At 41.7% G+C, this 13236-nt stretch overlaps 1 protein-coding gene across 1 annotated transcript in view; it reads right to left on the minus strand.

Moving 5' to 3' along the window:
- Nucleotides 1-3283: 3283 nt before the first annotated feature.
- The window catches only part of EIF4B (eukaryotic translation initiation factor 4B), a 43281-nt gene continuing 33328 nt past the window's right edge, over nucleotides 3284-13236 (minus strand). The window contains exons 11-15 of the mRNA XM_044443073.1: nucleotides 12358-12574; nucleotides 10401-10468; nucleotides 7696-7810; nucleotides 7233-7305; nucleotides 3284-5484 (exon numbers count right to left, since the gene is read on the minus strand). Coding sequence (XP_044299008.1) covers nucleotides 5404-5484; nucleotides 7233-7305; nucleotides 7696-7810; nucleotides 10401-10468; nucleotides 12358-12574 — 554 coding nt within the window. The 3' untranslated portion in view covers nucleotides 3284-5403. The remainder of the gene's footprint in view (nucleotides 5485-7232; nucleotides 7306-7695; nucleotides 7811-10400; nucleotides 10469-12357; nucleotides 12575-13236) is intronic.

A 13236-nucleotide genomic window follows, 5' to 3' on the forward strand; every position in this document is an offset into this window, starting at 1 on the left:
GGGGGGGCAGGCAGGCAATGCAAGAAGACCACTGCAGCGCTCTTGATAATCACCCCTGGAGAGGTCTGGGTAGTTTATTTTTCAGAGATCCATGGGGCAAAGAGCATGCAGTCTATGTCACTCCATCGGATTTACATCACAGCTTTTAAACACAGCCAGTGTCCCAATTTAAACAGCAGCCTTGCATAAGCCAGACCAATTGTGTGCCAGGCAAAGTATTGCTATTAATTTTCCCTGGATATCACTTGCAGGATGCAACACTCTTGGCTATTTCATAATACTAAGTCAACACACAGATTTTTTTAGCTAGAGAGTTCTGCCTTAGCATTTATGAACTTGAGGCACAAAACACCCTAGAAACCAGCTCAGATCCTTCATAGGTACCCATCTCAGAGGCAACTGAGGGGAAAAAACAAACACAATTAAGATCTCACCACATCTGATCCTATGCCTAAAGTCACATATCCCTGGCTGGTCTGCATTCTGTACATGAATAGTTTACAGCTTCCGAAACAACTACTTACTCAAAAACATGTTTTAACTATGGGACAGTTAGAAATGTGTCAATAGAACTTGGGCTTTCTGTACGAGATGGGGTTTCTATTGATGATTTAGAGGCAAAGCCTTCTGAAAGTGTCGATGTTATGTGCCAGATCACCATGAGTACCCTGGGATCAGGAAATCTGATGTTTGTGTGAAGCACACTAAATTGCTTAGATTACTTCAGTAATGTCAAAGAATATGCAAGGCTATCTTCTCTGCATAATAGCTACTCAAAACCAATCCCCATATTTTTCTCCCCTACAGATCTCTCCCTTCTGACTTGCTCCCACCACTGAAATACTAGTCCAAAGAAAGAAAAAGGCAAAGCAGGAAAAAAAGCAGCAACAAAACCCCTATAATTTTGGAAGACTTATCTGAATATTCTGGATCGAAGTATTAACCTTTGGGGCAGAAAACAGAAGCCTGTGTATCAAACTGAAAGCTTGGAGGCCTACTACTGCTGTTCAAAAAGCAGTTTAGCTAGAGAAACCTGCTTCTGGGAACCATTACAAGGCAGAATGCTAGCCCACCGACTCCCTCTTGTGGAATCTGATCAAAACCTCAAGTCATTTTGGGGAAACATAACCTTGGCACTGCAAACAAAATTTCAGCAGGCATGAGCTAGCAATTTGCAGAATTTTCAATCCTAGAGCTTGCCTACCAGAAAACTTGAGATGTGCACAGTATTCTGGCCTTCCTAGGTTGCTTATTTGGCTCTGTTGCTGCTTATTCCACTGAGCTCTGAAATTCCATTTGACCACTGCACTCTTAGTTCATTTCTAGACCACCATTCTGCCAAGCCTCCCAGTGTAGCTCAAGATGTTTAAAGACAGAAACAAATGCCATTAAAAACAATCGAAACACAATCCACAATATAATTCTCCAGCTAGTTGAAGGTCTTTTCAGTTCTGACAGGTGCATAAACATGTCCTGAAAAACCCTTTTAAGAGGAAGCCACATTCCTGTAAATGGGGTAGTTCACACTTTTCCAGGTTCCTCAGGATCTAGAATCTCAGGAAAAAACAGAAAATTTATAAGACAGAGGTCAGATCCAACATGCCCCCTGTGAAAGGGGTGTTCTACTTGCCACCTTCTTTCATAAGCAATTTCCTCTCCCATTTTTGCTTTCCCATGACAACTAAGAGAGTGCAATATAAAAATATTAACCCTTTTGCAGCCTCTCTGTGTACATGTTAATCATTAGTGCTCTCTTTACACTTAGCTAACAGACTCTCCCCAGATCATTGCTCAGCTGAGGCTTCCTGCTTCAGGCTCCCCAAAGTATGCAATTTTGCACTTGTACAATTTAATGTAAGTATTTGCAAATGTTTTGCACTTAGAGGGTGTGACAAACTAGTGACAGTCCCTCCAATGTACTGCTAAGGAACTTTGGAGGGGAGGGCTTCCACCACAGATCATAAAAAGTGATCTCCAAACATAAAAGGGGGTAAAATATTTTAAAAAGTTATGAGCAAAAATTCTATCATGCTGCTTGGGCATCAGTTGTGGGGGAGGGGGACTGCCTGATGACTCCACATGAGCTTGGGAAGAATGACAAGATTTTTTTTCGGCACCAGGCAAAAACCTTTTTATTTGCCCATTATTTTATTATTTATTTTAATTAGCTTTTAACATTGTCATGCTCCGTATTGTACTTTGTTGTGACTTATTGCTGTAAGCCATTCTGGGATGTCTCATAAAGGATGGGGTACAAATATTGTTAATAAATAAGATTTTGCTGCTCTTCCTGAGCTGCTTTGCTTGCTGCTTCCCTGCACCTGTGAATGGGGCAGCAGCCCAGGTTTGGACGACACTCCAACTTATTGTGGTTACAATCATCCCAGAAACAAGTTATGGATTGTCTGGATGGCTCATTGCCCACCAACAAGCAACCCTGCAGGAAGCAGTACAAGGTCACATGGCCCAACAACCCATTGGGTTGTTGTATTCTGTGAACCCAATCAATGTTTACAGCAATATAGCAAAAAGGAGTTCCAGGAGCGATTCCTTAGTGACCAACATTTCAGTGAGTTCACATCAGAGCAGAAGGTAGAGCTTTTCAAATATACCATCTGAAAAGGAAGCTGGAAGCCACCTGTCTTACTGTACCTTTCTAAAAAACCAGCTTCTTTATCCACCCATCAAAAAAGCTGCCTGGTACCCCCCAGATGGAAAGAGTTAATAGCTGGATTTTATTTTTTAAATGATCATTTTATGCCAACCTGCTTTTTATATTCTCTAGCGGGAGGAAGACATCTGAGGATCTTGAAAGCGTGCGTATTTATTGTGATCTTTGCATCAGCCTAATAAAGTTTTGCACTATGTGGAGTTAGGAGCTTTAAAGCAAGAGGCTTTCAGACTTAGATGCAACCCTTTGCTTATCAATTTCTTTGCAGAGGGTTACACAGCTTATCTCTCCTGGGGTGTACACAGACTTTACTCAGGATACTGGCCACTGTCGTCATCTGAATGAATGTAACCTAGAATACAGCTTAATCCTCCCTAGTAATAGCAGGAAAGCTGTTTTTTGTGAAGGCTTCCCCATCATGACCCACCTTCTCATTGTGGAACCTCCCAAACAGCTTAAAAAGCATTGCTTTAAAGAAGCAAGCATTTCCAGAAACCTGTACAAATGAAAGGAAGGGAATCTTCCATGACTTAAATCCTAAGACAATCTTCCTAGTCCACAGATTGCCAAAGAACAGATATCTTTTGCAAAGGACCTCTTGGCATTGAAGCATTATTTTAAAGATTAGTTTTATTTGGAGAAAAAAAAACAGGAGGGGGAGGGAGGAGGAATTTTACATAATAAAAGACATCTCCCAGGAAGTCCACACAGATTACAAATCATTTTCATAGAAGTTATTTTGTACAAATTTTACATGTCTCCAGAATGTGTAAAATGCACCTCAATCCACTTGTGAACCTGTCCTGATAACAGAGAAAGAGAGCGAGCGAGCAAGATATGCAAGAGGAGGGAAGAAAATGCTTCTGCAGTATGCAAATTAGCAGTTTACCTCAAATATAGTCCCATCCCCCACAGTGTTTCATAGACTCAAAGCAATATTGCATTTCAAATCCATCTCTGCTCTCAGCAGGGTCTCCTGCCATCCTTTACATCCTGCCCATGGGACATACCAATCTCTCTCAATTTCAAAGGACTTAAACTGTGGCTAAAAGTTACTGAAGCAAGACACCAACCACTGCAGCTTTACAACACACCAAATCTTCCATCTGCCTCAGCTGGGTTTGTTTCAAGAGCAAAGCCATACTGTTCTCCTCCCCAAACAATCCAAAATGTGACAGCTCCTTGGTGAGTGTATGCACGCTTCATAAAGCTAACCACTCCTTCTAGCCAGATGGTCTCCATGGAAGCATGCTTTTGAGACTCGGCTATTAACATCTTGTGTTAGTTCAGAGTTCCACTGTGCTACGATTTATATTTCCCCTCCCCATTAATGACAACAGATGGATGGGATTTCTGCCAGAGTACAGCCTTTAATGGTGCGGGGTGCTGGTAGGCATTATATTTAAAGGAAAATCTGGGGGCTAGAAGTCAACCCTTTACGTAAGAGCTGAAGAAAATTTGCCAGCCATACTGTGCACCCAACTTGCCCAAGCTGGAGGATGGAAGTTGAGCAGTAACATGATGCAACAGTGAAAGATGCCCAGCCAGACCTTCAATTACTCTTGCTAACTTTAAACAGTGCCCAATACTAAAAAGGGTGCTATTTAAATTTGTGACAATGTCTGTGGTGGAACCTCAGTGATTAACAGGGGCCAGATGGGGAAGGGATAGAAAAAACTCCAAGGAAACTTACTAGTCTCCAGAAACTTCTCTCAACTATTGCTTTCCATAAATCCAGCAGTTCCTTTATATATTGCAGCTCCCTGCAGGGAAGTTTTCAAGTGCCAATTTCATATGGTGGAGACTGTGACATATAAAAAGTTACTCTGAGTGGTTCAATGTAACAGCAGTCTCCACCCAGCATTGCAAAGGGCCAGCAACCACTGCTGTGGAAAGTGTCTGCCCATGTTAATTGAACCATGTAGAAAGTAGCTTTCTACAAAGAGACAATCGTCAGCAGTCCACAAGTTGGAAAATGGTGGAGATACAACACTGGATCAGCTCTGAGGCTGGCAAGAGGAACAAAGCCCCACTGCTCAGCCTTAGTGCTGTCGGGAAGTCCCCACGTCCGCAGGATATTAAAGACAGCTGGACAATGCACCTACTGCATTCCAACTAAAGGGAAAAGCTTGCATCTAAGCTCAGGGGTTACTTGTTGCACAGAGATGCAACTCTCTACTTTGGAAGCCTTCCTCTGGCCATTAAGACAAGACTGCTCTCCTTCCCCATTGCTGCAATTCAAGAATATTAATTTTGCATTACACTCCAGAAGACACTTAAGCAGGCAAGAGGGAAAGAGACAGTTCCTAGCTGCCCAAGTCCCCAGTGCACAAACTCACATGCACCTGCCTGCTAAAGCACTAACTTGTTAAAGGGAGAGACATGGGCTCTGGATGTGATCAAAAACTGAGGAGTCACATTTGAGACACACACTGGGCCTATTCCTTTTGCTTTGTTTTTGCGTAAAGACACCTGCCATTTCTGCTCCTGCTACACTTTTTTTTGCAGGGATTTCTCCAGTTAGTTCAATACTTTAAAGGCTGCAGCAGCATGCAAGAGAAACTGTATCACTTTTCATATTTTTAAAGAAAGGTTTAAGAAAGGTCTCTCCAAGGGTGTGTTGACTTGTAGGCTTTTATTTTTCTGTCTTGTCTGAATAAAAGTTTGGTTTTGCTCTCTGAATGTTCCTGGGTGGCAACCGGTTAGGAGATGACATGGAGGGGCTGGAGAATTCAGTCAGCATACTCATCTCCCTCGGCTTCATCATCACCATCCACCGACAAAGCAGCATACTTGCTAGCACAGCTAAATTTCTGCAAAGGAAAGAAGAAGTGTTAAACAGCTCTCCTCACTAGGCACTTAAGGCTCTTCTACAACCATTATCCAAATAGGGTGGCAGACACCATGTGCTACTGTGATCCTATAACTCATTTCAAATCTTAGGTAGAAGGTGGGGTGGGAGAAGTACTAGCTCTTGCTTTTTAAGTACTTCAGACAGGTAAAAAGCTAGTGTGTTCTAAGTGGACAGAACACTGTGGCCTTGGACAGGGGAAATCTGGGTCTGAATCTCCAGCTATGAAGCTCCAAGGATGACCCATAGGGCTGCTAATGAGGGAAAAAAATAAGATTCCTACCCTTTAAGAGGCAAGATCTATTATGGGATAGACAAATGCAAAGGCTTCATGACTCAGATTCTTCGCATATGAACAGATCCAAAACCTAGGCAAGACAACACCTAGCTCTCCTGGTACTGTCTCCTTCCTACTCACCCTTGCACTGATTTGCCCCCTTGAAAAAAGAAACAAGTACTCAGTAAACAATTACACCATAAGTTTCTGGGGGCCACTGTAATGGATACTGTTGAACTGGAATTCAGGAAGTCTAGGTTCTTGTCTTCTCCATGAAGCTCACAGCTCTCGGCCTAACCTATCTAACTGGGTTCTTGTGAGGATAACACTGAGAGGAGGAGGATTATTGTAAGCTACCTCCCAAGTTCCTTGAAGGAAAAAGGTGGGATATAAATATAAATAAATAGTGGCAAAGAAACAGAGTATCACCTATGCCCCCAGAATTCAAGAAGCTTGAATGCAAGAAGCTGAATTACAGCGAGCATTGGCTCAAATGCTTTTCCTGGGCTCAAGGGCTCCTCCACATCTCTGCTACTCAAGAGCTTTTTAAGTACCTTCCGTCTACCAAGCTGATGCTCTACCACTGAGGATGAACATAGTCTTCGACCGGAAGATGTAACTAGAGTTTGTTTTCTCTGTTTCCACCTCAGAATTTAAAAAATGGATACATCCCTCCTCAGTGACTCTAGGCAACATGGTTTTACAGCCATGTGCAATCCAATTTTCTGTCTTTGTGTCAGAAGCATCACAATTAAAGTAAGGCACATTATCTTAGAACTAATTATAAAACAAAAAATTACAATTTAAAATATAAAGTTAAAACATGTACAAATTTGAACTGTCTAATTTGCAACCCAGTGATTACATTTCTAAACTGCCCGTAGTCAAAGCCCCATGAGGGAATTACAACCCTAGAATTATATACTCAAGTCACCCATCCAGATTCTAACCAGGCCTGACCCTACTTAGCTTGTAAGATTATACAGGACCCAACACTTCAGACTACACAGAAGCACAGCTTCATTATCTGCCAAACCCTGTGTCCTCTTCAGGTGCAAGAAGGTACTGGAAGGTGTAGGCAGCTGCTCCCATTCTGGCAAAAGCAGCCAAGAGAACCAGTTCCAAGGGTACCAGGACCATAAATGCTACTAAGAAAAATGCATTGGCTGAAGACAATACAGTCCCAGCAGTGGCATCACCAAATACAATGCATGGCTTTATTTCCAACTTAGATTACCAATTACTTACTTAATATATTTATATGCCACCTATTCCACCAACGGCATCCCTAGGTGGCTAATGGGAGTGACGCCCAAATGAACGGGAACCGAGTCCCACTACGTTCTAGCTCATTTCACCCTGGAGACCTGCCACCTAATTCTATTTGCATTTGATTGACAGCAGTCTAAAATATCAGTAGATCCAGTACTTACAGGGGTAGGGTTCTCTTCGAATGTCTTTGGCTCAGGTGCAGATCTCAAGTCATGCTCCTTCTTGCTTTCTTTTCTGAAAAGGAAAAGCACTGCCATGTTAACACAACAGCTAGTGCATGAGGTTTGTGCAAAGAAAAACTCTGTCAATGAAAATCATATTTCTGTTGTTCCAAGGCACAGTGGCAGACAATCCACAGCCACCCACTATGAAAAGTGATCTGGACAACTGAGAGTCCGTGCTGCTATGGACAGCAATGTGTCGTACTGCATGATGGTGCTAGCAGTCTGGTGTGCAAAATTTCACTGATGCCGCATATCCTTAGCTGCCTGTTTCTGGGCACAAAAGTTCTGGCTGAGGGCTGGATGGCTAGACTCCTTTATGAAATATGGAGATTAATGGGAACACACATATCCCAACAACAAAATTAGAGTCAGAACAAGTGGGATACGATTTCAGCTATACCTTTCTGAATCCTGCCAATGGTCTCTGCTGCCTCCATCTCCAGGACCATGGCCAAGGCTCTCATTTCGGCCTTTTGGACCACTCTCTTGTCCCCCATCAGGTCTGTTTTCATCTCCTGAAAATCGCAGAGAGAATATTTTCATTAATCCAGCTTGCTTGAAGCTTTGAAAATGGCAAATATCTGCATCTGCATTCATATATAAGAGGGTTACTAATAGAATACCCAAGTCAATTCACCCAGGTACATAAATATTAGCCCCATCTGCTTGCAATTAAACTTTAATTCTATAAAACTTATGGCAGGGCACCAGTTATAATGCTTGCTTTCAGTTTGCTGATTCCTCTTTTTTTCTTTAGAAATGTGGAAGAGCTTGTAGATGTGCTTACTTCAAGAATAAATGGTCTTTAAAATTATCAAATTCTAAATTATAGCTCCCTCCCGCAATTGTGGGTCTAGAGAGAGAGGTCCCCAGAGAGGTCTGCCTGGCACCATCGTTATTTGTTTTTCAGCGCCAGGCTAAGACCTTTTTATTTAGAACTTATTTTAATTGTTAAATTATTTGTATTTATAGGATTTAAAAATTTTAGCTGAGATGCACCATGGGTTTTTAAATAATTTTTTATTGTTATATTATTATTATTTATGTATTTCTGTATTTTGTTTCTGTTGTGAGCCGCCCCGAGGCTTCGTTGCGATGGGGATGGCATAAAAGTGTTATAAATAAATAAATAGATAGATAGATAGATAGATAGATAGATAGATAGATAGATAATTCTTCATATTACTTCCTTATAACTTTTAACTCCAACTGTAATTAGTCACTTGCTCAGCACCTAGATTTGGGGACATCATGATGACAGAAATGAATCTTTTTGCGGCAACCTATATTGTCCTTGTCTGAAGTGAGAAGAAATGAAAGCTGGAATCCTATACACACTTACCCTGGTATAAGTTCTATTGAAAACAATGCAACTTATTTCGGAATAAATGTGCATAGGATGGAAGTACAAGTATCTATTTTCACAGGCAAAGAAGTATGGCTACACCATGCCATTTCCCCATCAAATATGTTTATTATGATTATTAATGCTATAATCACCCATTAAGGAAACTATGATAACATGGGCACAAAATTTTGGATATAATATTGAATTAGAAAAGTGACAAAAGCTATAGGAGAGAAATACTAAGGTAACTTCAGCAACTTTGTATAAAGAAAACTTATATAAAATGTTTTATAGATGGTATTTGTCACCAAGTCGATTAGCTGTTTCCAAATATGTCAAACGGATGTTGGAAATGTAAACATAATGTGGGTACTTTTTACCATATGTGGTGGACCTGTGAATATGTGAAAAAGTATTGGATTAAAATACATAAATGGCTTGAGGAAATGCTACAAAAACCCTCAGCTTTTAAACCTGAAATTTTCTTGTTAAGCATTATACCGGAAGATATTAGCAAACAAGAAATGTATTTGATGTTACATTTAATCAAAGCGGTGAGGATTGCGCTTGCTCAATACTGGAAGAGTGAGGAATTACCCACTGAGGAACTGATTTTAAAAAAGATTCTGGACTGTGCAGAAATGGACAGATTGACTCTATCACTGAAGGAGAAAGAAGATACTGACTTCTATCAAACTTGGGACCTTTTTTATGACTGGCTGGAGAAACGGGACTTGGCTTAGATTTAAAGATTTTTTAAAATTTTTATAAATTGATCTGAATATGATTATAGAATGTTAAAAAGATATGTTGTAGGGGGCTGACCCAGCACGTCCGATGTATTTGATGATTGATGTTTTTAGTTTTTAGTTTAAAATCTTAATAAAAATCTTTATTAAAAATGCTATAATCACCCAATACAAAGCTCTCTGGTTGGTTTACAAGAACACATGGTAAAAATACAACATAAAATACAAATAACAGAAATAACTAGATCAGTTAAGCAGCTGGCATAACACTCCAATATACTGTCTAGAGCTATTAAATGCCTTTGGACCAGAGGACAGTCTTAACCTGGTGCTGGAAGAATAGTAGCACTGGTGCCAGGCTGGCTTTAATGGGGAGCTTGTACAATAGCTGGAGGGGGGAATCACTGGAAAGGCCTTCCTCTTTGCTGTCTCCAACACCTCCCCAGAGGCAGCTGTTGGAGGAAAGCCCCAGATGCTAACAGTAGCTTCTGGGTATACTGAGGCTGGCACAGCTGTTCTGACAAGTCAAGTATTGCTGACACAAATGTAAGAGGATCTTCTGCTAGTGAGATGGAAAATTATTCTAAAACAGGTACAGACCAAGAACTAGACTGAACAGAGGAATGTTACAGAAACCAGAACTGAAACAAACAGAAGTTTCTCAAATGGGCTTAACTAAACTCCCAAGAAAATTCTGTTGCCCTCTCCTGGTAACCAAGAAAACAACACTCAAGAATGACACTTGTAGGGATAAGTTACACTAGGAACTGTTCACTTTCCATGGACTCTCCGTGAACATCCAGGAAATATTGGCTTTTCCTTGTAAAATTCAGATGCCGAAAAAGCCATCATACTTCTCCTTAAAAGAAACACATTTTCGACACATTAAAAATAAGATCTTCTTGGGTAATGGCATGCACAATAATAGCAGAATGGAAAGCCTGCATTGTCGTGGCTACCTCTCTTCCCCAAAGTTGTTACATGCAAGTTTCTACATGCTAACTTTACCTTTCCTTGGGGTGTTCTTAGGGGGCACTCCATCTTCTGATGGTAGGGATGGCACAGCCCGGCTGCCACTATAACAGAGCATATATGAAACAAAAGAATTGACACTTCTAAAACAGGTACATGCTGAATATTGAAGCAGTAGCTATCTCTGTTCTACATTAGAGGTTTAATATTTCTACAGAAGCTCTTTTAGTCCTTTAGCCTGGAGAGCAAAGGAATAAAAACTAACAGCATCTCCCCCCCCCCGAAAAAAAACCCCACTCTGCCATAAGACACTTGAAATGTGTAAATGGCCTCAAAAGATACGATAGAACCACCAGGATGATCTTGCTCAAAACACTTGCTAAGAGCATTCTTCATAAGATAGCCTGAATCCATGTGTTACACCTATGGAACTTGCTAGGTCAGACTGAAGGCCTAATTTAGCCCAGTATTCTATTCACGTACTTGCCAACCAGCTGCCTGTGGAAAGCTCACAGGTGGGGCATGAATGCCACAGCACTCATGTTGCCTAGTAGCCAGTATCGAGAAGCAGCTGGTTCCCAATACTAGAGGCAGCATACAGACAATGATAACTTTCTTCTCTACAAATTGTGCCCAGTCCCTGTTGAAACCCATCACAAGTGATGGTCACAATTGATAACTCTTATGTTAGTTAATCCCACAGTTAACTATACACAGGCCATGTGAAGAACTACCCACCAGTCAGCTTAGTGGGATGGCTCCACTGCATTCTGGTAGTGGTACCTCAGCTCACAAATGCCTCAGTTCATGACCAAATCGGGTCACGAACAAAAATTGCATAAAAATTTTGACTTAGGTTGTGAACTCCACATTGGGTGGCGGCTGCAATCGCGGCCATCTCCCCCCACCCCCAGAGTAGGGAGATGGCCATGACTGTGCTGGGGGCGGGGGGGGGGGAAGATGGCCGAGATCGCACCCATCTTTCCTGCAGGGGTGCACCCGTGATTGTGCTCGTCTTTCCTGCAGGAGCACAACCGCTATCTCGGCCATCCCCCCACCCAGCACAATCGCGCCCGTCTCCCCCCCACCGAGCGTGCCCATGTTCGCGCCCATCTCTCCCCCAAGTGCACCCGCAATTGCGCCCATCTCCCCCCCTCCTGCGCGCTGGGATGATGAGCGCCTGCAGTGATGACGGGCACGATCGCGGTCGTGCTGGGGGGGGGGGGGCGGAGAGATGGCCGCGATCTTTGTTGTTCTTTGTCACTTTGCTTTACATTTTTCTGATTAAAAAAAATAGTTACAGAATGGATTAACCTTATTTACGCTGAACCTTATGGGGAAATTTAACTTGACTCATGACCAGAGTCCTGGAATGGATTTAAGTTTGTGAGCCAGGGAACCACTGTATTATGCAAGCTGGAGAAAAATATTTCCATATCCACACATTATTTTGTACACCATTATGATGTTTCCCTTTACTCACATTTTCTCTAAGCTAAACAGCCCCAGATGGTACAACATGGGTGTTATTTACATAAAGGCTGTAGATGCCAGATTACAGAGTAGTACTTTTTGTATAGCAGAAGCAGAAAACCAATGGCCTTCCAGATGTATTATATGCAAGGCCACAGGTCTCTGCACCTGCTCTACAGTATTTTTGTTTCAAAACTGTTGATATTTTTGTTTAGATACAAAGCTGTGAAAGAAACATCTGCAAGCCAGTAAAGAAGTGTCTTGATATGCAGACTTCAAAATCACAAGTTCCAGACATTTGAATCAAGGCTTATTTTGGTGTCTACCCTGCACCTGGTTCTAGCATTTTTTCAAAATATTACTTAACTGTACTCACTAAAAACCTCTACATTTTTAAAACTTCTATCAAGTCTTAAGGATAGCATGCCACCCTTCTCTGCGACAAATCAGACAAAGCGACTGATTTTTTAAAAGATGGAATAAAAACATACAGCATACTCCATCCTGGAGAGACTCTCACCTTGTAGGGGAATGCTGATCTGAGTCGGAGCTCTGTGAGCGTGCTGGGTGTGAATTGCTGCGTTTCACCCAGGCGTTTTCTTTCGGTGGAGGAGCTGGCATCACTTTCAGAGGAAGCTTCTCTTCCCTGGGACTCTTAGATGTGGGAGATAAACCTTCATCTTCTTTGCTGATGCTTTCATTTTCCAATGATTTCTCACTTTCCCTCCTTCGTGTAGCTAGAAGGGCACACAGTATGAGTCAACACAGGCAAAAAGCTGGCTTTTACTGAAAGCCATATTGTCGAAAGCATTTTTCTTGATCAATTATCCAATGTTTCTGAGCTAGCTTGCATGTTTCAGTACAATGAGATCACCTAGCAAATTTGTAGCACATACTTACAGAACCCGCCAGATTTGATGTTTGATCCACAATGCAGAAATAATAGATTAAGTATATTAGATACATAATTCCATTGTCTGGAGAAGTTCTGCTTACTTTTAATTTGGATGCGAGATTTTTTGGTTGTTCCCTGGGGCAAAAGTGACAACAGCCCGCAGGAAACTGTTGGAAAATCCAGTATTTTAGTGCAATGGCAACTAGGAAGCTGTCTGTCCATCCTAAAGGGTGGAAGCCAAGACAGAAGTTTATGCTGTGCCTAACAGTGTCTGCCATATATGAGCTATGTATGTAACCTTGTAGTTTAACTCAGTGCTACTAGCCAGCTTCAGTAAATATACAGGTTGGAATAGGGATTATGAAGTTGATGGCAGCAAAAGATAGTGGTAGGAGAGTGGGAATAAAATGGTCATTTTAAAAAGTAAAACCAGCCTACCACTTGTCTTCCCATCAGCTGAAACCTAATTTGTTTCCTGCAGGTGAGAAAGCAGCTGAGTGGGGG

Source organism: Varanus komodoensis, unplaced genomic scaffold, assembly GCF_004798865.1.
Source record: "Varanus komodoensis strain SLA01 unplaced genomic scaffold, ASM479886v1 scaffold41, whole genome shotgun sequence".
Classification (NCBI taxonomy): Eukaryota; Metazoa; Chordata; class Lepidosauria; order Squamata; family Varanidae; genus Varanus; species Varanus komodoensis.